At 43.7% G+C, this 27,596-nt stretch overlaps 2 protein-coding genes across 2 annotated transcripts; one reads left to right on the plus strand and one right to left on the minus strand.

The window, feature by feature from the left end:
* The first annotated feature begins 1,777 nt into the window (after positions 1 to 1,777).
* KDELR3 (KDEL endoplasmic reticulum protein retention receptor 3) lies at positions 1,778 to 10,759 on the plus strand. Its single transcript, XM_064655120.1, has 5 exons — positions 1,778 to 2,345; positions 3,315 to 3,415; positions 3,933 to 4,091; positions 4,400 to 4,652; positions 7,513 to 10,759. The coding sequence occupies exons 1-5, from the start codon at positions 2,255 to 2,257 to the stop codon at positions 7,551 to 7,553; spliced, it is 645 nt and encodes a 214-aa protein (XP_064511190.1). The 5' UTR covers positions 1,778 to 2,254; the 3' UTR covers positions 7,554 to 10,759.
* Positions 8,330 to 27,570, minus strand: DDX17 (DEAD-box helicase 17). Its single transcript, XM_064655105.1, has 13 exons — positions 27,214 to 27,570; positions 23,210 to 23,360; positions 21,493 to 21,592; positions 21,222 to 21,355; positions 20,533 to 20,598; positions 20,102 to 20,243; positions 18,204 to 18,364; positions 17,943 to 18,115; positions 17,514 to 17,624; positions 16,995 to 17,056; positions 16,556 to 16,615; positions 12,119 to 12,358; positions 8,330 to 11,447 (listed from the first exon to the last, which is right to left on the minus strand). Exons 1-13 carry the CDS (start codon positions 27,255 to 27,257, stop codon positions 10,924 to 10,926), a joined length of 1,968 nt encoding a protein of 655 aa, XP_064511175.1. The 5' UTR covers positions 27,258 to 27,570; the 3' UTR covers positions 8,330 to 10,923.
* Between the last annotated feature and the right edge of the window lie 26 nt (positions 27,571 to 27,596).

Here is a 27,596-nt window from a genome sequence, read left to right on the forward strand (position 1 = left end):
CTGGTGCCACAGCAGAAGATAATGCCACAACTTGGAACCCATCAGTTCTTCTTGGGAAGGTGCAAGATTAAGAGAATAAACCTTGGCCACCCGCAACAGTGTTACCCCTCTGCAGGGGACTTCTTTCCTGGGCAAGACAAGAAGCTGCAAAGAGGAGTGCAGGGACAAGAGAAAGACGAGTGCTCTTGGACACTGAGCTCCAGAGGCTTGGAAAGGGATCAATTGGAAGAGAAGACCCCAAATCTGTTCCTTTCTCTAAGCTTTCCATCCTTGCTCCATGGCTCAGACCTCTGTTTGCCCACCTGCAAAAGGACCTGGGATACTAGGGCCCTGCAGGGCCACCAGGGCTGGGGCTTGGCTTTCACCAGCACCCACATGGCCCTGCTGAAATCCCAGGCAGCACCGCTCTGATGGCTGGAAACCCAATTTCAGCCAGTCTCTATTCTATCGCTCCTTTGCCGGTGCTGTCGTTTGGTCTTCTCCCACTCTTCTCCCATCGCACCAACCTCTGCCTCAGTGCCCTGGCAGGGCCATCCCCAGTTTCATGGGGCTGAGCAGGTGTTTTCCAACACAGCCTGTGAATCCATCTGGAAAAGCCTGATGATGCAGGTGCTAGAGCATCAGAGAGGGAAAACACAACTGCCAGCCTAATGGGCAGGGAGGAAATGTATGCAAATATATTCAGAAAGGGATCCGGTGATGCTAATAGGCTTGTTAATCCTTTCAGAAAGCACCGGGAATAATATTTTTATACTTTAAGGATTTTACTCCAAGCAAGTTCATAAGGACAGAGACATATGTGTAGGAGACAGCCATGGGTGATGGCTGGGGACAGGGAGGGCAGCAGTTAGAGCCAACTCTGGGGCAAGAGGAGGCAGGATCACATAACCCAAGAGTAACCAAATTAGACCCACAGCTCAGGGATGAGGTGACAAATTGAAACATCTATTTGGTTGTATTAAAGCAACTTAATATAAAGTTAAATAAATTTAATTAATTAATTTATTATATTTACTTATATTTTACTATATTAAAAAAATTAAGGCACGTAATACAAAGTGATTAGATATTGAATATCTAGTTGCTGGTTCTTGATGCAGATGTCCCCCCACTGCTGCCATGAGATCTCCCTGTGTAACCACTTCTCCAAGGACAAGGTTTATCTGAACCAGGCTGGTCACTCAGAGCTGTTTTCAAACATATTAGAACTTTCTAACAGTCACTACTGAGCTCCTTTCTGTGAAATCTACAAAACCAGCAGCGCCCATGTGCTCCTTTCACTCACCGCATAAACTACCTTGTTTGTAAAACACTTGCAGGCTTCCAGGATTAATATTTTCAGTGAAGTTTGTTTCAAACCAGCTCTTGGGAGGATCTTTACTTTCCTCCTGGGCTGGGGTCTGGGATCCACGATGCTCCAGATGGGAAACCCGAAGGCAGGGTTGCCTGGTGGGGCAGTCACCAGGGAATGCCTGTGCATGAACTGCTGTGGAAGAGCCACAACGGTTTGGTAATTTGAATCTCTCCTGACTTCTTTTGCTCCAGGAGACAAAGTGGAGCACTAGGGAGAAGGTGCTGGAGGTGGGATGGGGCCAGCAAGGGCAGAGGGCAGAAGGCTGCTGGCTGGGAGCAGGACAGAGGTTAATGCACCATGGTGAACTTCCCTGGGAAGCCTGGCCCCGCAGGAGGGTGTGTCCTCAAGGCCAGAGGATGGGAATCCCGTTCCCTCTGCCTTTTCCCCTCTAACCATACTTCCGTATGTAACTTGAGACAAGCTGGGGAAGAAAAAAGAGGAAAGAAAAAAAAGAAAAAGGGAAAAATAGCGCAGTTATTCCCGCCTCTGCCTCCTCCTCTCTCTCCTCCCCGGCCAGCCAGGAGCCACGTCACCGTCACCCAGCGCTGGCTTCAGGGTTGCTCAGGCTGGGGCTCTCCAGGGGACAAACCCCAACTTTCAGCCTAAAGCAGGGAGAAGAAGGCCCTAGCCTGGGAGAGGGAAAATACACCTTGGTGGAAAAGTAATTAAGGGAGACATCCAGCCTGGAAGGGGAAAGGCACCCACAACCAGGGGAGAGAAGAGCCTGAACTTTGCTCCACAAGAAGGGAGGGCTCTGTGCTCAGGGAAAAAGGAAAGTTGAGCCGGAGGAGACTGTTCACTCAGTTGAGGCTCAGGGAAGAAAAACTCCCTGCCCTCGCCCTCCCTGACTGCGGAAAGAGCCACACTCCCTTCGCCCCAGAGGAGCCCCCCACCGGCATCATGAACATCTTCCGCATCCTGGGGGATATCTCCCACTTGCTGGCCATCATTATTCTCCTCCTGAAGATCCTGAAGTCCAAGTCCTGTGCCGGTGAGTGCTTCCATGCCCCAGGGAAGGAGGGTGGTCTTTCTTGGAGGGCAGCTTGATGAAGGGTGCGAGCAAAATGGGTGCTGGAAAGACTAGTGATAGCCCATACAAACTGGAAGCCCTCCCCACTGGGCTCTTGTAGGGAAGTCATTCTCCTCCTCTGGAAGGTGTCCCTGCCAGAAGGAGAGCGCTGTGTTGGAAGGATGTGATGTGGCAAGGCACAGAGCCTCGGGCAGGTGTTGGTCTTGGGGTGGTGAAGTGAAGGGGAGGGCAGCAAGGCCAGAGGGAGGTGGAAAATGAGAGTAAGAAGTTGTGGCAGCACCAACACCAACAACCTGGAGTGAAAGCTGTTTTAAGTTGGAGGTCCTGCCAGTGGTGGACAGGTGCCAGAGGCTGCCCCATCCTGGGGTAAGGAAATTAGGACAACAGCTTCCTGCAGGAGGATTTTGCTGAGTTCATAGTTTCCCCAGCGATAGATTTTAGGGCTGGGCTGCTGGGGCTGTGACCATTATCACTGGTAGAGAAATGGGTGGGCCTGACTGCATCTCCCAGTCAGCAGTGACCAAGCTCCATCAGCATCCCTGGGCTGGTCCCACAGCTCTTCCCTCCTATGTCAGATGTCACATCACACAATCCCTGGTGAGGTGGGCAACAAAGGAGGAAAGGAGGGAGAAGAAAGGCCTTTGATGACAGTAAGGGCCGAATTGGCCAAAGCAGTGGACATGCCTACTGGGCACCAGTCCCTACAGGCATGGCTCAGTGGCATCAGCAGGAGCCTGCCTTGTTACTGGGGGGTCTCTGGCCAGTCCTGGGGTAGGTATAGAGCTACATCAGCACCTGCACACCAGACCTGGCTCAAAAAACAACATGCATATATACAAATGCTTCCAAAGAGGGCATAAGGGGAAACTACCACCCTATGGGTCCTTCCCTTCATCTGCTTTACCTTCCTTTTGTCTCCCTGCCACACAGGAATCTCTGGGAAGAGTCAGATTCTTTTTGCCCTTGTCTTCACAACCCGCTATCTGGACCTGTTCACAAACTTCATCTCTGTTTATAACACTGTGATGAAGGTAAGGAAAGGGCAGTGCAGCAGAAGAGCTTCCCCTCAGCTTGCCGTGTTTTTTCAAGGAGGTGAGGGTACACGGTCACTAAGTGAGTTTTTTCAGCCAGGAAATGTGGGTAGAGATGCTTCCTTTGGTGTCACTGGCCCTCCATTGAAAAAAAAACACCTCACCAGAGCCAGTGAGTGAGCTGAGTCACATTTAGTACCACTAAAACTAGAATGAGATGCTGTGAACAAAGCCTGGGTGTCCTTGCACAGCAGGAATGCTAACAGAAGGCTGCTGCCAAGCCAACCTCTTCACACAGAGCCCCAGAGGGACTCAAACACGCGTGATCCTCATGGTGGAGCAAGCTTTACTTGACCACTGGAGTATCTCCAGCAGAAGTCAATCCATAAACCAGCACGGGAAAATCATTCAACACTATCTGACCCTGGCATGGCCACACCAGAACCAGGTTTACAGACCTTTGGCAAAGCCATCCTCTAAGCATGGAAGGTCTTGTCATCTCCCTTCTCTCCCCCAGGTCATTTTTTTGATATGTGCCTACGTCACCGTGTACATGATCTACATGAAATTCCGGAAAACATTTGACAGTGAGAACGACTCTTTTCGCCTCGAGTTCCTGCTGGTCCCTGTCACAGGCCTGTCATTTCTGGAGAACCACAGCTTCACCCCCTTGGAGGTAAGGAAAAACTGAGGCAGGAAGAGGGAGGGGAAGCAGCAGCCTGACACCAGGCAGCAGAGGGAGAAGCATGTTGAATAACTGAGATTTTTAACAGTAAAAGCAGGCAGGAAAGGCAAAGTTGGCAGGCCTTGAAGACACTCAGTGCTGCCTCCTCTCAGTCCCAGCACAGCAGGCTCTTTTCCCCCAACTTCAGCAGTGCTACTCATGCCACTTACACATCAGTGCTTTGCCAAAGGAAAAGCTTTGGGCCTTAACACATATTAACCAGCACCGACTCCCCACTGCCTTCGTTTTGCACCTCACAGATACTTTGGACCTTCTCCATCTACCTGGAGTCCGTGGCTATCCTTCCTCAGCTCTTCATGATCAGCAAGACAGGGGAAGCAGAGACCATCACGACGCACTACCTTTTCTTCCTGGGCCTCTACCGTGCTCTCTACATTGCCAACTGGGTCTGGCGCTACCACACAGAGAATTTCTATGACCAGATCGCTGTAGTCTCTGGGGTGGTACAAACCATCTTCTACTGTGACTTCTTCTATCTATACGTCACCAAAGGTAGGTAAATAGGTTGGTATAAATCTGAAATGTTTATTCAGCACTCTTGCAATGCACAGTGGAGCTGCAGCTTGCCATGCATTAATCCTTGCATGACTTCGTTCTTCGCCGTATTTGTGATGCACATTGTGCACCTGAAGTCCAGTTTAAAAAAACCATTTGCTGAATGCAAGTGGGCATCACCGCTCACAAAGCTCTAAAGCGCGTGTGAAACACAGCAGAAATTAAACCAGAGCTAAGCCTAGTTTAACCCCACCTTGGGAAGTTAACAACTGAGGTACATTTAAATTCTACATTCATTCTGAAAGATTATGAATCACGCAAAAAAAAAAAAAACTTTGAGGAGGAAAAAATAGCTGCAGGCAGACAATGTACCTGAGAAAGCAACCGCAGACATATGGAGATATTATTAAGCCTACTTTTCCTTTGATGGGAAAGATGTAACATTGTCAAGAACTAATTCTGTAGGAAGATGGGCATCTGCACAGAAGAGACACTTTCCAAAATCAGATGCCCCTTCCATTTCAGTGCTGTGTTTGGTAAATGGCTACATACCAGAGCTAACAAGTGCACCGAGGGCATAAATCCTGGCAGAACACACTGTGGTTTGCCGAGGCTGAAGTGCACTTTAAAACACCTTTCTGTTGAGGAGGACAGAATTAGATGAAATTGCCTGAGTGGACAACCATTTTCTAGTCTGCCAAAAGCAATAGTGATGGCCCGTGTTTGATGTTTCAAGGGATGGATTTTTGGTAGCTTCGTGCACTGTACCTGCTGACAGAGAGGTGACAGGAGCACTGAGCAGGTGGCTGGCCTTGGCAGATTAAGACTTCCTTCTGTCATTCAATATTTTTGTAGCCAGAAAATTACTTTGTAAAACTGCCATCAAGGTGCTCCACGTCAATTCCTTTTTTTTCCTTTTCAAAACTAATTCCCATTTTAGCTTTGCTCCATTCATGTGTCCTGTATTTTGTGAGAAATCGATACCCTTTGTAGCTGTGATGGTGGAACAAAAGGGGGAAAAAACACAACTGCTGGCTTTCAGTCTCACACCGCTAGTGACAGAGCTGCAAAATTTAGATGATACAGGAGGCAGAAGAAAAAACATTTGTCCCTGGAACATCACAGCAGGAAGAGAATTGCTTTTTTTCCCCTCTTTTCTTTTACACAAATGTTCTGGATCATGGGAGAGAAACAGGGTCTGAAGATATGCAAATGCTTTGCAGTCATTTATGAGAGCCAGCAATATTATAGCAGGTTGCATCTCTTTTACATTCTTTCAAAAACCCCAACTTTTCAAAACATTTCTAACACTGAAGAACTCAGACAAAAGGGCAGCAATGCTGAAGAAAAAAAAGCAAAAATGTGTTATATAAAGAAATGTATTAAATAAGACTTCAGAGCCTATACCAAAGCATTGCAAAGGGATTTTTATAGAATGCTACTTCTTTTTATCTTGTTTTCAAAACTAGATGAGCTCCTTTCTGTTTAACACAAGGACATGAAAGATATCCTGAGGAAGCTTTCAGCTCCTCAAAGCTTGTGTTTCACCGAATGGCTGGGGTTGGAAGCAGATAGGGGAAGGAGAGGGGGAATCATCTAATCCATGCCCCCACTCACAGCACATTATTCAAAGTCCTGTCCAGTCAGGTTTTGACTATCTACGGGATGCAGCCTCTCCAGGCAACCTGTGCCGGTGTCTGACCACCCTCTGTAAGATGTTATTTTCTGATATTTAAGTGGAATTTCCCACTGCCCCACGTTCTGTCACTGGGCACCACTCAGCGGAGTCTGGGTCTGCCTCCTTTTTTGTTCCATCAGGCTTTTGTGCACATGGGCAACATCCCCCTTTGCCTCCTCAAGGCTGAACGGTCTCAGCTCGCAGCCTGCGCTCATATGTCAGATGCTCCTGTGGTCCTTTGTGACTTGCCCCAATATGCCCTGGGAGCCCAGAGATGAACCCATCACTCCAGCTGTGGCCTCCCCAAGGCTGAGTAGAGAGGAAGGACCCCCACACTGGCCCTGCAGCTCCAGAGGCCATTTGCTTCTTTGCCACAAGGGCACATCGGCGGCTTGTGTTCAACTTGGCGTCCACCAGCACACACCAGGGCCTTTTCTGCCAAGCCCCCTTCCAGCTGGGCAGGCCCCAGCACCTACTGGTGCCTGGGGTTGTTCCACCCCAGGGGCAGGACATCCATTTGTATTCACTGACCCTCACGAGTTCCCCCCAGCCCCTTTCTCCAGCCTGGCACAGTCCCTGTGGCCCCACCTGGTGCATCAGGCACTCACTGCCCTCTGTGGTCCACTGTCAGCACATTACTGCCCTTCCCTCTGGCACCCAACAGAGACAGGCCCCAGCATCCACCCCCAGGGTGCACCCCCGTACCAGGCCAACAGCCACCACGCCCTGCCAACCACCACGCATCCAGGGTAGCTGCTGCTCCATGCACCCCACCAGAGGCATCCCTGCCATCCCAAGTTTCAGATCAAACAGGGTGGGGCAGGCTTAGGAGGGGCTGGCCACAGACCATTTATTCAGGCCATGGTCTATATCAAAAGGGGAAAGCACTAAGGATAGCACATCATTAGAAAAAAAGTTAAAAGGGTCCACATGGGAGAGCAAGTAACCATGGAAAAGGAAACAGGAACCTTTTCCTTTAGCATAAAGGATAATAGCTAGCTTGTGGAGTTTGCCCTCTTAGCAGCAATTTTGTAGTGGTTGTCTCCCATTTGCAGTTTGCAAACCTGGCATCCCACTACCCCATGCTCTAAACAGCAATTTAGAAAAAATTAAATTGTTGAAACAATAAAACAGTTGAATTCCCCGAAGTTCATTCATTACCTTTTCTCTTTTGCATAGTCCTAAAAGGAAAGAAGCTAAGTCTCCCCATGCCTGTTTGAAGACATTCCACAACGCAAGACATTCTGAAGACAAAGCTTTTAAGATCACAGCTTTCCTTCCCTGGCCCTTTTTGACTAACGGATGGCTCAGCCAAGTTTCCACCTGGTGACAGGAAGACGAGGCTTGGAAAGCTGAAATGCTTTTCATCCACAAGACTCTTCCCCTCCATTTTTTTATTTCTTCTCACTTGAATTTGGTGCTAGTCTAAGTAGTGCTGGCCAATACCGAAGTAGTGCAAATTATTCTCTCCTGGCTCTTCCCAGCACCTACCTCCGGAACACACCTCTACCTTGAACGTGTGGCAGCACAAGGAGTATAAGGGAATTTTTAACTCCCTTTAGTCCTTTGGCAAGTCCCTGTGGTAAAGGGACCACGGTACTATTAAGTCTGATAGCACAGACAAAAGCCGCTGACCTATTTCACAGGTGGCCACATCTGACACAGCAGATGCTACAAACTGTTATTTTAACTCTGTATGAACTAACACCCTCTTCAAAATTAAGTCTGCCTGACCCTCTCTCTATTCAGATCCCGTAACATTCAAGAAAAACACATTCCCTTTGAATGATATGAATCTTCCAGTTCCACAAGTATTCAAACATCCTCCCCACTCACTCACTTTCAGTTCCTCATATCCTACAGATGGGGACAATTTCAATTAAAATTCAGTGGGTTGCCAAGAGGTGTTTCCATCTCCTTGAATTTGACTTTAAAAACTGGGAAGAACAGGGGCAAAGACGGCTTTACATTTCATAAATAAAGACAAAGTTCACAATTTATTGACAACAGTGTTTTTATTTATACCTACAAAAGAAAACAAGATGGTATCAAAAGGACAATTTACAAACTAAGAATAGTAACATAGCTCTTAGTATCCTGTGCCTGAACACCACAGATCTATGAATCTCTCAATTCAAGTCTTTATTAATACAACAGGAATGTGTTCAGAGACCAGCAGGTGTGTGAAACAAGATGCTGATCCCACACAAAGCCACTAACCCTTCCATTGTTCAGAGAAGTCCAAACAGTAAATTGCTTCAGGAAGTGGGAGGGGAGGAGACACCCAATTCATCTGACACTCCCACAAACTTTTTACAGATTGAAAACAATGCAAACAACACTAGAGACTAATGCTTTATCCACAAGGGCCCTCCAGCTGGTATATGGAACAGAGCAGCGAGCACCAGGTGGGACAGGGGCAGCACATGCCACGGTGCATTTATGCACTCAACAGTCTGGTTGACACTCTGAAATGAACCGAGACCCTGGACTTCAGCTGACCTCAATGGCAATAAACTAAGACTTGGCATCGATGTTTACATGTGCACAAGTCCCCACCAAAAGAAGTGAAAGCTATAACAGACTACAAGGCAGCTTGGGTGGTCCAGAGACCCTTTTTAAAGCCAGTCAGTGAGATGTCCTATTCCTACACTCCTCAAACACATTTCTGCATTCAACTCTCAAATTTAAAACAAAGAAAAGAAAAAGAAAAAAAGCTCTATATTTGCTTGTGAGGGAGGCCAAAGACAAATCAGTCAGCGCCTGGATAAACAAAATGTTTCTGGCTTTCACTTAACACAAGCAAAGGAACTTCCTGCCCATACACTGGAATTATAAAATGGGATGAGGGAACTGAGGTTCTGGAAGATCTCTCCCTTCTCCCTGTCAGCAACCTACCTGTGTACTGCACTCAAAAAAAAAAAAAAATGGCAGCACATTCAACCCCCAAAATTTTACTCTGGTAAGAAATTAAATTTAAAAAGAAATCATTTCTGTATAAGCAAGCTCTTTTCCAGGGCTATAAGAAGTTCCACTCTGCTACAGAAGGAGTGGGCTGCCTTGTTCATCCATATGCAAGAACGCCAACAGAAAAAACCCACAACCCCCTGCACTCTCATAATGCAAAGAGCATGCCTCAAACCAGGAGATGTATCCATTCTTTTGTCACATTATCAGATCAAGAGCAGCCAACTCCTGTTATCATCTACTGTCTCTGAACCGTCTGGTATTAGAAATAACAAGTCAACAACATGCTTTACTAAGGAGGGGAACCCCCCTCACACCCACCTTAGCCTGTAAAATAAACAAGTTTTATTTACGTATTTACTAAAATTTCACTCTTCTCTAACATTTTCTAAAATACTACCTACCTGCAAGAGCTCAGCTCAAAGGGACCAATGGAGCAGGGAAATGCACTCAAAAGCCAGAGAAAGCAATAGTCAGAGCAAGGTACAAAAGAAATAAAGCTTCAGAATCAGGATGCACTAACCAGCTCACTGCTTACCTCATGGAAAGGAGATCCCAGTCAATCTCCTCCTCCTCCTCTCTTCCTCCCCCCCTTGCCCTCCCCCCCAGCCCACTCTATTCAAGCCTCTTAAATTCAAGTGTGGAAAACTCTGTCACATTTTATTGAGCGTAGTGGCATTCAGAACATTCCCTATGGCAAAAGGGAGGGAGTTTGTGAAGGACAGACGAACAAGGTATGTTGTTCATCATTTGTTTAGTTTCTTGGCTCTCAAGTATGACTTCTCTCAATAAACTCAACAACAGGAATTTAAGAGCAGAAACTAATTTAACAATAACCAGGCTCCGCATGAAATAACTTACTTGACTGAGTATTTTAGCAGTGGTACCCACAGCAACTATCAGGTTTTCAGGTATCAAATCCAAGGCAGGTTTGGTCTCAGACACTGGATTTTTAATTCCAACCTCCCTACTGCTGGCTGCCACAGGTATGAGAAGACGGGGCTTCCAGAGCTGCGGAAAATGCCGACAATAAGGCATTACTCTGAACACTGCCAGCTCAGACAAATGAGCAGAGTTTTCCTATAGAAAGTCATCTACGACAAGATTACAAGCAATAATAGTGAGCTACTTAAAAAAAAAATAAGATTAGGAGAAGTGAGCATTGCTCCCTTGCATTTATATTTTAAATGAAGTGCTTTTTGGCTCCCCGAAGTTTCCCACCTCTCTTGATACTTCCTGAAATTAAGTTAACATGTTACAGAATAGAAATTTCTTCCTCTCAAAAGCAAGTTTTCACACAAACCTTAGACACCAAGATGATCGACCTGGGACCTATCTGCCTTATACCCATTTCCTTTAGAGAAAATAAAATTTCCAAACTCATCAACATGCAAGATAAAAATAATGAATTTCCAGTCAACTATATATACCTCTTAAAAAAAAAAAAGAAAAAACCAAAGAGGACAGGGTCATTAATGTGGACTGGGGGCCATTTTTGATGGGCTCAAGTGATTTGAATGGTGAATTCTAAGTCTAACCTGCATGAGAGACATCACAATGGGAAAGAAGAGAAAGAAAAGGTTCCTTTAAATGCAAGAGGTCTACACTGGTCACCAAGTGGTCTCATTTGCGGGAGGGGGGCGGGGGCGGGGGAGGGGGTGGGTACTGGTAGGTGGCAGTCTGTCCCATATAGCCCATCACATTAGTGGCAGGGGGCTGCGGAAACTGTTGTGACATGAGCGGCTGTGGCTGCTGGCCCGAGCGCCCCACCATCCCTGCATACTGCTGTTGGGTAGTGCTCTGTGAGGTTCTCCCAGCGGTGGCAGCTGTGGTGCTGGCACCATAGCCACTAGCACTGTACTCTGCAGTGCCATAGCCACTCGTGCCATAGGCAGCTGCTCCATAGCTCCCTTGAGTGTAACCATACTGGCTCTGTGCTGCCCCAAAAGCAGAATTTGGGCTCCCGTAGGCACTGCCATAGGTCTTGTTGGCTCCGTTGGCATAACTGTCAGCACGCTCACGGTCTCTGAAGCCACCTGAGTCTCTCCGGCCCTCTTTCACTCCCCGGAGCCTCCTGTCACACTCTTCCTGGTACATCAGGTTAGGGTTGTTTACTGAACTGCTCGTTCGGTAACGAGAACGACCTCCTGGCGATGGATATATTAAGATTTAGTACCATGAACAAGTCTTAAACAATGAATTCTGGAACAATGGTGCCCCTATTTTTCCCCTTCTACATCCCCAATTTTGCCCACAAGGAGCACATTCTTTTGACTGTAACTTCCCTGCACAGCTGTGCATATGCCTCGTCATTTTGTTCAAAGTGTAAACACAAAGTTCAATGAGGATTCTTTATGCATGTGCTTGGAGACAAAGAAACGGAAGAAATTCAGGACTAACTTGGAAATATAAGGAAACTTCTTATTCCTTCAAGGAACAGGAACAAAAATAGTCTCAGTCCCCAAAATAAGTTAGTGCATCCCTTTACTCATTTCATTCTGCATGGGTATCCACATGCATAGTGTTGCGTGTGCTTAGGTAGGAGCCATAAGGAATTACTTACTTCAAATGAAATCAGCCCTGTGATGACCTTATCGGGAAAAAAATAAAATTCTACACCTCAGGTAACAGGGGACTGCCTCTCTGTTGGGACATTATGTAGATATACTACATCTACATAATGTGTTGTGACCTCCAGTACAGAACAGCTTTATTATCTTAAGACTTGCACTTACCACTTCCCTATCCTCTTTTAATCTTCCCTCCCTCAAAAATGGGGAACCTATCCCTGTGTGGCCCTTCTCCCATATGCCTTTACCTCCACCACCACCTCCTCCTCCTCTGTGGTCCACAAGCTGCATCAGCTTTGGATTGATGGCTTGATTGGCTTCTTCCAACACTTTGATAAGCTCCCTGGCTTGTTTCAGGTTTCCTGGTGTGAAGAAGGTGTAGGCAGTACCTTTGTTGGTACTACGTGCGGTACGGCCAATACGGTGCACGTAATCTTCGGAGCTGTTCGGATAGTCGTAGTTTATCACAAATTTAACATCTTCCACATCTTGTGAAGTGCCCAGGAGCGAAGCACAGTGAAGGGGTGGGGTTGAGGAAAGGGGAGAAGAAGAGAGGACGTGCCAACGAAAGGTGGGGAGCACGAATGCAGGTGACAGTAATAAGAAAAAAAAAAAGCAAAGTTAGTAATTGCATGGAATAAACACAAGACAGACTCATCCCAAAAGAGCAGAAGACTCAAATTTAAGACTATCAGGAAGAAAGGTCAATGTCCTGAAAGAGAGTCATAATTTTAAAGCAGCTCTGCCCTGCACTCAAAGTTATCCTCCCCAGAATGCATTTCTCTGTCTTCCTGTATCAAAGACACCAGTGTTTGTGAATAAGCTAATTGAATTTTGGGTTTTTCTTTTTAAACACAATCTGTAAAGTGAAAATGTCACCAACAGACAGAGCAAACTAGGGTGGAGGAAGGGCAGAACTGCCATGGTAAAGCTTTTACTCTGTTGGGAGAAGTCTAACAAAAAATAACGGTAATGAGATCACTTACCTTCCACTCGGTAACATGAAATAAAAGGCAATCTTAAAAATATTTACTTTTACAGTCCTAATAGAATACAGTGAACTAATTTCCCTAGCCTAAAGCTTAAGACACTCCAATTACATTAGTATTATTCAGCCAACTCATTAAAAATTATGCAGACCTAGAATATCTTAACTCAGCTTTGTAGTTATCACCAGAATGCATTGCACTAACATTTCACTGTGCTGCTCTGTCCAGCTTGGCAAGCTTGCATAATTTGGACAATCCTGAATTCCGTTAGCAATTTCCTACTTCCAGTGTCAGATGGAAGCAGGAAACAAAATGATCAAAATGGCTTTGTATGCAAAACAGTATTAAAATTTGGGAGATCAGAATTGTGTGCTTTACAGAACGACAGACTTTGTAAACTTGCAGGACAGAAATCAAGCAAATGTTAGTGTAACGCTTCAGTGAAAGCACCTTAAGTACCAAAAGCACCTATTTACTATAGTGTACAATATTTTCAAATGCAGTTTTACAGTAAATGCCCTAACAGCTCATAAAAAAAATATTTAAAATCTGCATTTTAACAAGAATATTCCGAAAATATCCAAGATAAAACACAGATTTTTGTGATTTCCTTTCCCTTTTTTTTTTTTTTTTTTTTTTTTGGTTTTAAAGAGAGAAACATTCTCTGTTTGTTACCAGACCGATGCACACTCCCTCCTCCTGTGGGAAACCGCTGCAGCCGATCCCGTCTCTTTGCCTTTTATTTTTGGCGGCCTCCTTTCGAAAACTCCGCCCTCTGACACGGGACCACTGGAGCGCGGGGAGCATGCATCAAGGGTCCGTGGCAGCGAGAAGTCCCCACACACGCTCGCTCTGTGAACTGGCTTAGACGCTTCTCTGTAGCCCCATTTGGTTGTGAAGCGCCGGAGAACCTGGGTTCAGGTAAGTTTCAGGTCCTCCAACGCTTTTTGTCCCCTATATGGGGTTCTTAGGGGCAATTGTCAAAAAAATGAAGATACAAAAATTACATCCAAAGGGTCAGACTGCATCTATTGCCCAGACTGCATCAATTTCAAAGGGGTTGTAGGAAAAATAAAAACATGAGGGTTGTAGTGACAAGAGGGGGACTTTATGTCTGTTTCTTATTACAGCAAAGGGGGGGCTCCTCAGTCTTTGCTGACTCCAAAGTCCTGAATCACACCAAAAAAAGGGAGTGAGAAGGCAGGTTTCACAGGGGGCTGCGCGAGTCTCCAGCTAGGGTCCTTGATGCAACAGTTTTTTTAAAAAAGGAAAGTGGAGTAAAGAGAGGAGTACGTGTGACAGATTGCATCTTCACAGCCAGAGTGTAACTAGACTGACAAGCTCCAGGCTGCACGGTCCTCAGTCAGTCCCGTTTTGCACATCCAGTAGTAAGTGACTTCAATTACCAGAGAGGATACAAGGATGTGCTTTCCTAGCAGAAAGCACAAGGAATTGTAGCTACCAATGCAGACAGAACTGACTTGACTGGGGAGGAGCAGGAAGAATGGGAAGGCAGGAAGAGGAAGAGGCAAGGGTGTTTTCCAGACTAGAAAGTGGTCCTGGTAGAGCACGCAGCTCGCTGAAGACCAGAGCGCGTACAAGACTCAGCTTCTCCAGTCTAGCATGCTCCAAAGTGTCTGCACACACTCACAATCTTCCTGCACTTTTAGAAGATAATACAGCAGGATCAAGAATTGAGACTGTAAATCATTTCTGACAGCTACCTGGGAAACATTCCCTTTGTCAGACCATCAGAACACCCTATGGCACAGACAGTCTCCAATTATCAATCGGGACAGACATAAACTAGCAAACATGCTAGTCTAGGTGTTTAGACCATCACTGTAGATGTGCCCCCACCCCTGCACTGAGAATGATCTGCAGCTGATATGAAAGCTTCTGTTAAAGAAAACAAAACAAAACAAATTCAATGTTTTTAGTTTAATAGACTGAACAAAAAAATAAAGTAAAAAAAAAAAAAAAATCAGTGCAGAGAGAGGACCTCACTCCAGGGAATTATCACAAAGAAGTTATTACGGGACTCAGAACTTACCTGGAAGAAGCTTTTTTGAAATCAATGTTCCATTAGGAAGAGGGAAAGCCCTGGTGACTCAGCCAAAAGGCGCGCGCCCCTGTTTTATGTTATTTAGGTAGAAGCCTTCACTTTCCAGGATCTTGGAGGAAGTCGTCCAGAAGTTTGCCAGTTAAGTGACTTATTTTAAGCAGCAAACTCAGGGCCCCAAAACAAGCAGAGATGTTGTTCAGTAACAAGAAACAGACTCTGAGACCTTTCCCCCTTCGCTCAGGTGAAGTGTAGGATGGGAAGTGGGAAGACTGTTTTCTGAAGTGTTATCCAATTGAGTCGTTTTGGGGGGAGTGGTTTGGTTTTTTTTGAGGGGGGTGAGGCTGTTTTAAATGTCTAGGCAAGATGCACAAAGAAGCTACCAGCACATAGCAAGCCTGTTTAAAAAATGCTGCTAGAGAAAGCAGCTCTCTTTCATATAAACTGGTTTCAGGCCTCAGTCCCTTCTCCCAACAGGCCCAAGTTCTAACTGCACAGGTCCAGACATGACCCTAGAGGGCAGAGACTGAAGTCCATATAATCACTTCCTGAGGAAGTGCCGGATGTTTTTTGAGGGGGAAGGGGAAGGAGGGGTGAAGGTTGTGTGAACAAAGGCTGCCAAGTCTAAGTAATGGTCTGCCTGTATTAAAAAGTGACCATATGATGCACAGCACAGCCACCCTGTCAGCATATGAAGAACGCTCAGGTAACTGAGGCTTTTAACAAACTATTCTCCGAGTTAATCTGCAATGATTTGCAGTAATTTTGTCTAAAATTTACTACAGTGAGACATTGATCCCCAAGTAGTTTATCCTCCACCAAACCCAAGGTGGGCAGAGTATTCAATGTCTGTTATTAAAACTCGGAGCGCTTCAGAAGCCATCCTCCTCTTCTGTGGTGGGCAGATGTAAAAGGACTGTGCTCAGCACACCGTGTTTCACAACACAAACATGCTTATTATAAAAGGGGGCACAACTGATGCATCCAGACAGATCATTTTCATACCACCAGAACAGAGCTGTGCTATTTTGATTCAATTACACGTCTGTTAAAGGCCATATATCATCTCAGTGGTCCTGCCTAGAAGGAACACAGAGGAGGGAAGGTTACATGTCAAGACCAAAGATCTGGAGCAGTGCTTTCTCAGATGTGAATACATCTGCAGGGTAAACATGCATGTACACTGGGGTTGGTATGTTCAAATCTGTGGTGTGTCATATGGGGAGAATGTTAGCTATTTGCTGTCGAAATGCTCTCCCACAACTTTCTACTTGAACTTTATCTGACACGCTCTGAACTGAGAGCAATCCATCCCTACTATCCAGCAACAAAAGCTAGATTTGGGGAAGAAGTGAGTGTGGTGGAAGGGTTGGGTTGCATAATTGGACGTCTCTTCTCCCTCTTGGCGATCGATTGGTCATGCCTAGGCCTTGCTGCAGACCAAAGCCTGTTCATTAGGAGCAGGAAGAGACTTTGAATATGAAAGAAAAAAAAAAGATTAATGTTAAAAAACGTATTTCACATGTGGGGGAAAATCACGCTTTGAATTTTTTTTTTTTTTTTAAAGAAAACATTTTTCAGTCCAAAGAAGAAAAATACGCAGCAGTAGGCAAGAGTGGTCTATGTGTACAAACCTAGCCCACGAGATGCAACGTCGGTAGCAATGAGGATAGGAGCCTTTCCAGAACGAAACTCTGTAAAACAAAGCATGCTATGAAGAAAAATTTTTCAAAAAGATAAAGTTACCTGAACTTGATTTACACTAAACGCTCATTTTCCAGAAGCTAGGTGGGATGGGTCAATCCCAGAAACCCCAGCAAGTCAGGATATAACGCCTCAACTATTTTTCAAAATCCCTCTCTCTGGGTTAACAAATTTTCCCATTGTGTTTTGTCAAAACAAACAAAAAAAGGCAAATACGAGTACTGAAATTAAAGAGTACGAAGGCAAAGGAAGTTCTTTTAAATGCATCTATTGGGTCTGGAGTTAAAAAAAAAAAAGACTGGAGAAAAGCATGTCTTGGTAAATTAGGTACAGCAGCCTAAGTTATTCTCCCCTCAGTTATGGACTCACCATTAAGCACCCAATCTCTTTCTGGCTGACTCTTGTCTCCATGGATACACATAGCTGGCCAACTGCCAAACAGAAATGTACATTAGCAGGGACAGAAAGCACAGACATTAAAGGCAACAGGACGCTTTATTTTGTTTAAAATGCAAACCCGTAAGATTTAAGAAATAGTTTATTCCCTATCCTCCTCTGGCCTCTATCTACCCAGCATGTGTACTGTAAACCCATTACCTACATAAACAACCATAGAAGCCAAATCACATTTCCCATATTGATACACTCCCAAACAGCATACCAGGATTCCAATACACTAACAAACCTGCACTGCTTACAAATACTCTCTCTTGCACTAATGCTTTGATGGACTGGAATCTTCTGGGAAATAATGACTGAATTCAGCCAAGAAAATAATGGACAAGTTGTTCCCAACAATAGCATCATGAACACTTAGACGTTACTGCTTTTGATTACAATTTCTGTTTCCCACTAGAAAAAAGTGGAGGGAGGGAGGAAGCTAATCACCCATCTCTGCGCATCCTTCGAGTGAGATCATCACATCGCCTCTTTGTCTCCACAAAGATGATAGTCTTGTTTTCCTTCTCTGCCATGATTTCTTCCATCAGTTGTATCAGTCTAAAAGAGACATTGAGAACTAAGATGTATGTCCATATGTACCAGAATACAGGAGCTCCCTCCCAGCTGACATTGAGGACATACACAACATACATCCACACAGGTCAGTATCACACAGAATTTCAGTTGGTTGTACAATGGTATGGTCAGAATACACACAAAAGATTAGTCAATCACGGGGCTTACTTATTTTGTAATGCTCTAAGGTTAAATAATACTACAAGTACTTTACTATTTGAAACTTTTAGTTGGCTTACAAAGCAATGTGGATTTTTAATTACAACCAAAGAAAGTGAAATGGTAGGAAAATTAGCTTACTTATGGTCTTTCTCACTTTCCATGCATACATCCACTATCTGCAGGATATTGTGGTTGGCACTCAGCTCCAAGTTTCCCACATTGATCTGAACATAGTCCTGCAGGAAGTCCTCAGCAAGCTGGCGCACTTCTTTTGGCCAGGTGGCACTCCACATCAGAGTCTGTCGGTCAGGCTAAGAAAAAAGGAAAATGGATTTATTAAAGGTACTGGGCTTGGAATAGAAAAACAAAGGAGCCTGTGCTTTTACAACGGTCACGCACCCTGATCTGGTCAACAATTTTACGAATTTGGGGCTCAAACCCCATGTCCAGCATTCTGTCTGCTTCATCCAGCACCAGGTACGTGCACCGACGAAGGTTGGTCTTTCCAGCCTCAAGGAAGTCAATCAGGCGACCTGGTGTAGCAATGCAGATCTCCACACCTTCAGAATAGAATAGGGAAAAAGAGTAAGGCTCTTCATTTGAATGTCAACTGGTATTTTTAGTCAGAATGAATCACCTTCCAGAGCAAAATTGTTTTCAAAAAAAAAAAAGCACCACCCTCATTCGTACCCAAGATTGAGTCATTTCAGTAGAAGCCCTAGTTTCTTTTAATATTTTTTTCCATTCTGAAACTACTGTTACAGTGCCATTAGAATAATAAATGCAGTACAGAAGCTAAAAGCTTACTGTCAGAAAAACACCAGTGAAGAGCTGTCCAAAAATCAGAAGTAAAATAAAATTCTACTCAATCCTGGCCCATCTTCATCCAGAATTATGCAGTCTAGAGAGGTGTCTAGAAAAATCAGAGCAAACTCCAGCTAAACTTCCCACGTTAATCAAACATGAAGTGTTCCTCCTGCTCTGTAGGTTAAAGTACTTCCACTTTTTTTTAAAACACATAAAGCCAAAGCATGGGCTTTAATACTGAGCAATTATGCATCAATAGTGAGAGAAAACCATCCTGCCTGTATTCATGAGCATAAAAAGAGAGTTTAAATATTGATAAACTAATATCCAGTTTGGCAATTCATACATTCCTTAAAAGGAGGGTCTGGTTTCCACCAATTCCCAGATCTTTCAGGTTAGTATTTCAGTGTTACTGAAAGGTCCACAGAAGGCAAGTTTAGGGAATTAGGGGGCATGAAAAAGGTTTTCTTCATAAGCAGAACATCTACTTTACAGCACTCCAGAAAGGTGCACAAACACCCAGTAAGCTGATCCTCCCAAGGATTCTTCATGTAACTTTGGACTCTTCCATTAAGATGCTACTTTTGAATTGGAATGCACTACAGTTTTCTCAGAGGTACCCCACAGACTTCTACCATGCACACCTTTATCCCATCACTGCAGTTTTCAATAATGACTCTGCAAACTGCAGCGGTAAGTGAAATTTTCTGATGTCTTGAATAGATCTGTATATATAAGCTTACCTTGGTAATACTTCTTGCATCTTTTCACATAATTCTATTACGTTTTTTTAATCTAGTGAAGATGAAAGCCATCATCACATTCCTGCATTTGAAATTTTATGCAACCAGCCCTTGAAATGAGGGCTGGGACACTTCAGCACTACTGTGCTACAATGGTTGCTGTACAACCACAGTTCCTCACCATTCCCAACTCCAGTCTCGTGCTATGTACACAAAGACATTTGCAGAACACTACAGGGTACATGAAGAGAAATAGGGCTTAGCACTTAAGAACAATTTAAAAAACAAACAATAATTTAAAAAATCGCAACCAGAAAAAGAAACACCCCCTCTCCCACCGTGTAAAGAAGTTTCTACATGTTCAGAAGCTAAGTTTAATTACTTGAACAAATCTAGGCAGGAAACTTAAAATATGCCTTATGCAAAATCCTTCCTTAAAATTGGTGGTATTGCATTTCCTCAAAATAACCTGTTCTCTTTCTGGGAAGTTTCCTTTTCCCCTTCCTACATCCTGATGACCTTCACAAGACGAAGTTCAAGGAGAAAACAGAAAGGAAATCTGACATCCAAGTCACTATACAACAAAGAAGAGAACTACCTCATGAACTCTCATTCTAGCAGGAGAAAGAGCCAGCCACTCATTCGCTCTCACTGCCTTCCAAATAGATTTTGAGAAGAGTTGTATTTTTACAGAGTTTTTACAATATCACTTCCTCCGGAAACTGCAAACACCCACTTTAAAATTACCTCTTTCTAGATCTCTGATCTGGGGACCTTTAGGTGCTCCTCCATATATGCAGGTACTCTTCAGTCTTGAACACTTGCCATAATCATCAGCCACCTGCTGCACTTGCTGGGCCAACTCTCTAGTAGGTGCTAGAACAAGACACTGCAAAAGGAATTGATTCAGGATAGTCAAGCTGCATACACATCCCTAACTTAAAACCATAAGCAAAGTTGGACCATCTGCTCTCTATTAGCTAAAGCATTTAAATATCTTTAGAACATACACAGAATCTCTAGCAATTGCACAGAATTTCAACTGAGTGGGATGTTCACATTGCAATGGTAAACATTCTTCCACTTACTATTCTGATACATCAATTAAATAAAGCACACATCTCATTAACGGTGCCATGCCATACGCACAAAAAGGAAGAGAATCAACAAACACTTACAATTGGGCCATCCCCTCTCTCCAAATATGGCTGGTGGTTGATGTGAACAATTGCAGGCAACAAGTACTGAAACAGAAGAAAACAGTATTATATAATACCTAAAAATCAGGATTCGGCAAAAAAAATATACTTGCATTTATCCAGCAGAACAGAAGATTTTCAAAGCTGCCGACATGAGCACAAAATACAGCTGCTCAGCACCACTGAAAGGGAGGCTCATTTCAATTTGGAGTCTAAGTTAGCCAAACCGAGCAATCTTGGCCCTAACAACTGCTTTTCATAAAGGATAAAAATCCTTTTGAACACTGCAGTTTAAATTAATGTATACCTTGAAGACTTTTAACTTGCCTGGTTAATGAAACACATGTTAAAGAGAACATCCTGTTTTTTAAAGTGCAAGGCAAATATAGACCAAAGAGAAGTAACTAAGCATCCAAAATTGAAGACACACACAAAATACTGTGTGCATAATCTGTGATGTATGTGTTGTGTCACAACAGCCTGTGAATACGACAGGCTAGCTGACCTGAAATTTAAGTCTCCCCCATGATGCAATACAGAAAACTTTAAAAACTTGTAATAATCATCTTACTTCATCCTAGTACTGACAAGCCTAAAAGCTACTAACACGTAGGTAATTTCTGCAAAGTAACCAGGAAAGTTAGCTAAATAAAGGAAAGAATACGCACTGCCAGAGTCTTCCCAGAGCCAGTCTGCGCAATGCCCACCATATCACGACCACTGAGGGCGAGTGGAAAGCCTTGGCACTGAATTGGAGTGGGTTCTGTGAAGTTCTGGTCCATCAAGGCATCCATCACATACTCTTCAGAGTTGCAGAAAAGAAAAACATTGTTAAAAGATTACTAAGGTTTTACAAGACCTTTCAGAAAACAGACCCAGTAACTGTTTAGGCATGTTCTGAGTAATCCTCATGACGTTAACAAACAGCAAAATACTTACGGGGGAAGCTGCACTGGTGGAAGGCAAACACCGGTTTGGGGCAGCCCTCCATTCCTCGAATTGTTATCTCTTTCTTCCTTCGCAATTCTTCAACTTCATACTATTTATGGTGGGGGGGAAAAAAAGGAAAATGCCGAATGTCAGCAGGGACTTAAACTGCATAATTCTAACTGCTAACTCTCTTCACACCTCTGGATAACAACTTTGTTAGAGAACTGAATTGAAACAGAGATCTAAAAAAAACACTTTCCTTAAGATTTTATTTTAAGACTGAGTTATTGTACAGTTTCTGCTACATTTAGAGGTATGAGCTCTCTAAGTAGCCTAGGACTACTGTCTCTGTCTTCTTATAACCAGCCCTTTTTAATGAAAAGTACATTAACAGATTATTTTTAGGAAATATACTGTTTCCAAAGGCCAGAAACGACCAACAGCTTCAAAAGCGATTATGTGGCAATGCTAAGAATTAAACAAACTAAATAGAACCTAATATACAATAAACCGAAGGCAGGACAGTCCTTCTCCTGGACAACTTGCACCTCAGAAATGTTGCCTGGAACTGTTTCGGAGCCAACACTTATTTCTGTGTGAAAGAAGCCCAGATAGCACCATAATGATAGCTAATGCTAACTGTAGTTCAGTAGTTCAAGTTGTATGTTTAAGAAGTCGAAGCCTCCTTCAATTCCTTTATGCCAGATGAATTTTTCCCATAAGGATTTGTAAGTCTGTGTAACTGGATAATGACAGTTTGTTGCCTCGTGTTAAGAACAAATCTCTAAATTTCTAATATAAAAATGCATTACAGACAGAATAAAAGTCCCTAAACTGAAGTCAGGTAGGAAGAAAAGATTACCGTAACTACAGAGTAAACACAAAGTACTGCACCCAGTTTTGAGCCCCCAGTGTAAACAGGATACTGTTTTAACAGGGCATGTCCAATTACATGGGGAAAGCTGGAGGCTGGAGTACAGGCTGTATGAATAAAGACTGGGAGTGCTGGGTTTGTTTAGCTCGGGAAAGAACGGGCTTACAGTGACCTTTAACTGCTACTTTGAACCATTTTCAACCTTCAATTTAACTGCTATTTTCAACCACTTCCGACCAGATGGGTCGCTGTAGAGAAAATGTTGCAGATAATTATTAGGGGGGAAAAAATACCATGAGAAACATTAAGCCCTGAGACAGCCACCCAGAGAGGATATAAATTCTTCCCATCCCCGGGGTTCATACTTAAAGGACAAGGCACTGCTCTAGTCCTGCAGTTTCCCCTGCCCTGAGCAGAGGCTTAGACTAGAGATCTCCCCATGGCCTCTTTCAGTCCAAATTGTTTTTACGATAAAATACTACTTGTAAATGTTTCTCACGTATTTCTGCCATTTTTAGTTCATTACTTTATGTCATCTCAGGGCCTCTCCAATACTGTAACTCCATTTCTTTAAGTCTTGTCTCCACGGACAAATTGCTAGACCGGACAAGCACTATGATGATGAGTTACAAATGACAAAATATAAAATATCTAAGAACAGAAGCATCACCTCTGCTAATGTTAAATACTGAAGGCAACAAGAGCTGGTATCCTACAGAGTACACACATCAAACAAGCCTAATGAAGAGGCAGTTCTATTATTTTCTGTCCTAGACTTCCTAGGACAAGTTTTTCAACTTGCGACATTTTCTGTTGTTGGCAACATGGAACAGACAGAATCTCAGAACTTACTGGGGTAAGCCTGGCCACTTCTGGGTGTTCCACGTAAAAATTCTTCTCAAACTTGGGCAGTTCGTTCAAATCCCATTTTTTCTTACGCAAACGTTCTCCCGGATTCCCAAATTTCTTTGGAGGAAGAGGACCCCCGCGACTTGCTCCAAACCTGGGAATGTGAATGTTAGTTATTAAAAAAAATACTTAATATTTAAAAACTATTTCAAAATCGCTCTGGAATTTGCAGGTTTCTTAACCATTTTCCATTCTCTTTTCCCCAAGTTGACACATGAGCACAATATTCTAGCAAAAGTCACCCCCCTCAAATCACTGTGATGGTATAAAACTTCTTGAAATAACATAAAACTGCTTTAAATCAGTTCTGAACCCCAAACCACCTTATTGTACATCACCCCTTCAAAGCTTCTGTCTCGAGGACACGGCTGTGGGTACATCTATAGCACTTGCATTACCTATACAACTTCAGGTTGTCCTGAAAGTGGCAGTGCACTGACAACATGGTTAGATGAAAAGGATGAGAAAAATCTCTAATTACAAGTTCCTTCTATCTCTCTCAAGTTAGTTTTATACAAAATAGCTACTTCATTATCTCCCCCTCTATATCTCCTTTCTTATCAAAAAGTATGTCTCAAATGAAAAACAGAGTAAAGAACAGAAACTCCAGCCAAGTCTGCAAGTCCATCTGTAATTCTGGAACCAATGAAATAAAAAAATTAAAAATTATTTTTAAAACACAGTCTAACAGGAATAAAAAAAGCCAAAAAAGTACTGGGGAAAACCACGTCCCCTCTCATATGCATTTTGACAAAGACTTAAAAGAGTAAGAAGCTCACATTTACAAAAAAATTTCCAACTAGCATAACAATTCAAATGTTATTGCTCTAAGTTTTTTTAATCCAAGTTATTTCATACACTTCAAAAGGTTAAGAACTAACTGTAATGACCAGCTAATGCAATAAGCAAAATGAGCTCATGGTAATAAGTTGTAAGAGTAACTAAAAACCCAGTGGCATGAAATGTTTTTTTTACTGTAAACATCGTGAATTATATTTTAAAATTCCACCAAAAAAAAAAAACAAAACAGTTACACTTCTCTATTAGTATCATACAAACTCAGCAGAAGGTACTTTTCCAAATGTTATCAGGTCAAATTTTGTCCTAAAGCTATAGTTTTCTGCTAAACATGAATTCATGAGACATGCATGTTTGAAACAACTCTTATTTAGACAGCAAATCCAAAGTGTCTGCATCTTTCCCAGGCAGTCCACTAGTAAATAAAAAACTGTTAATGAAACAAACTGAAAGCAACGAAAACCCCAAAGCAACCTTCTTACAGGAATAACTTGTGGGGGAAGGGGAGGAAGAGTTGCTAAAAAATAAACAACATCTGAATTATCTTAGGTACAAGTCTACCTCCTCAAACACTAAGGGCATTTGTTCTTTAAATCACTTCCCAATGGAAATCACAAATTATAGTGACTAAGAGACCAAGAAAACAGAACTCAAATCGACATTTTAACAGGAAGAAGAGGTTAAATTGTTGAAAAAGCTAAGTATGGTAGATATAATCTAACTTAAAACCTACTAAGTTTTAAAATGCTTGCTCTGTTGCAACTGCGCATTAAGCATCTTCCATTTCTTATAAATATCCCTTATTTGCTAACTGGTCAAAATGGCAACTATTTCTGTATCCAAGTAGTCCCTACAAAACCCACAGTCTCACTGAAGTCCAGTGGAGGTTCAAAGGGTCAGTGAGTTCCCCTATGAAAGGAAACATATGACAGGGCTGATTGCAAGACTGGACACTGGAACAGCTGGTCCTGTATTTGTCCCACAGCTATCCAGAGGGAAAAACCGATGTATTTTACACTGAAGTCACATAGTTTCAGTTTTCCATTCTTATACACAATATGCCCAGATACTGTCCTGAAAGACGTGAGCCCTACAGAAGCCCTTGAACCTGCCTGTTGAGGTTTATCTACTGAACTGGCAGTAACTGACACTTTACATTGACTACAAGTAAAACGAGATTCCAATTCCAAGTAAACTGCTTTGAATCTAGGAATATTACCCCGATTTGCCAACAGCTCTCTTTAAAGTGTAAATTCCATCTGGTTCAAAACATTCTTCTGACATATTACTGATGCCATCATTTCTGGGACAGAACCGATTAAATTTGATACATTCCAGAGCAAAACATTGTAATTTTTCATCCTAAGTAGTCACCTACAACTTGTTCCTGACAAGAAGAAACCAGAAACTTGTATTTGATTAGCCTACAAAACAACTGGTGATAAACTTTCAAATGATGTTGAACCAGCACACTGGGTGGCCTGAAATTTTATACAGCTTGTTTATGAAGTACGATGGTTATTAGCGGTTACAAATATTTTCACACCTTAAAAGGACATATATAACAAATTGAATTCCAATGCATTAAAACCTCCAGGATAATATGCCAAAAAAAAAGATTTTTTGTGCAAATGCCCAAAACCTTCACAAAAAAGCATGTAGGCACTCCTTTTACTCATGCAAAGCCCCTGATCAAAGAGAAGCATCCACTATAATCAAAGAATTTACATAAAATGAGACTACACTAATTTTAAGGTACATCAAGTTTCGTGTCAACACTTTGGCCAGTATTCTTTTAAGTAACTGTAAATAAATCTGCATACTCAAACTCACTGACTAAACTCCAAAACCAGCTGGGGTCTGACCTATCTCAGACTTGCCAAAGTGCTTACTCCAATGTCCTTGTGTTAAACTGAGCTGGAAATCTCATAGCGGAAAAACACCAGAACCCTCCTCTCTGTGGAAAAAAAAAATGAAAGTATCTTTTAATTTCAGAACGTGAAATGTGGGTGTAAGATAAAGCAATGATATAACTATCTCCCTTCACAGACGACCAGAAACTAAATGTTAAAGTGCATTACAACATGCAGCAAAATATTCCTTAATCCCTCTGTGGAGAGGGAAAACAAGAAGAAAAGGAAGTGGGGAAAAAAACAAGAAAAAAAAAAAACGAGAGAAGACTTATTAACTGAGATCTAGTCTGCCATACTAAGAATAACAGAACCCACATGACACGTTTATTGCTAATCCTTGAGAACCGAGGCCTAACTACTCATGATCTGAAGGACAGAAAATGCCACTTTCCAAAATTATTTCTAACTTTCTCTTTAAAAAGGCCTGGCACAAATGCCTTATTACTTTCAGCTCTTAAAAAACTCGAGCCTCAATCCAGTTATGTAGTATAATGCCACTGTATTTATTTATTGCTGTCATTCTCAGAAGCAAGAAATCACATCAAATCAAACCTGCAAAAGCCTTTTCCAAGCCAAACTTCCTTTAAATAATACATTCAAGAGTATCAAGTACTAGGGTCTCTACAGTGCCACACGAACAATCCCTGTTGTGCAACATAAGCTTGGCAAGCACGATCCCCAGTATCGAAGTCCCCCGCATGGCAGCAGTTTCCAATCCCACTTCCTCTCACGATAAGCCTCGGAGCGCAGCTGAGAGAGACCTTCTCCCCAATGCCATTTTTCCAGAAAGTCCAGAAGGAGCAATGACAACCCGAAGGGCAGAGGAACCAACCAACCCTGATAGGAACACCAAGACCTTCGTAGCTTGCGGAGGGGGGGCACGGGGGTCGCAGGGCTGGCAGCAAATAATTGGGGGCGGGGGAGGGTTGTGGATGCAGGCCTTAAAATTGCAAGTAAGGCTCACAGTTACATACGAACGATAGAAAAGCTAAGTAAAAAATTTTAGAAGCCCACCTCAAAGCCCACCACCCCACGTTGTTGTCAGCTCAGTCTCCAGCTCCCCCCACCCCCACACGAGAATTCGTGGGGGAAAATCCCAACAAATGGGATTTTCGCTCTCCCAAAACCGCTATTACAGCGCACGCCCCTCTCTCCGGCCTTCCGCCTTCCCCAGGCCCCCAACGCGGTGGTTCAGCTCCCCCCATCGCCTCCCGGCCGTGACGAACCCCCCCTTACCCGCCGCGGTCTCGGTCGCGGCCCCGGTCCCCGAAGCCTCTCATCGCCCCCGGAGGGGTGGGCGAGAGGCAGCGGAACGCCGGCCGTGGGGACGGCGAGGGGCTGGGGGTACGGGGAGAGGGTCCAGCCAGGGGCGGCTGCGCCTCGGAGGACTCGCTTTGCGCCACCTCGCCTCTTTGGTGGGACACAAAAGGAGAAGAGGTGGTCAGTGGGTCCGAGACCCGCTGGGCGTCAGCGGCCGGGACGGCGGGGCTCTCGGTCGGCTCCAGGGCCCGGGCGGTGTGGAGACACCAGCGTCTTCTTCCTCCGCGCTCCCGGCACAAAATGGCCGCCGCCGCCCCGGCCCGCTCCGCTTACGCTACGGGCGGCGCGGCGCTGCGCAA

Source organism: Pseudopipra pipra, chromosome 5 (genome assembly GCF_036250125.1).
Source record: "Pseudopipra pipra isolate bDixPip1 chromosome 5, bDixPip1.hap1, whole genome shotgun sequence".
Classification (NCBI taxonomy): domain Eukaryota; kingdom Metazoa; phylum Chordata; class Aves; order Passeriformes; family Pipridae; genus Pseudopipra; species Pseudopipra pipra.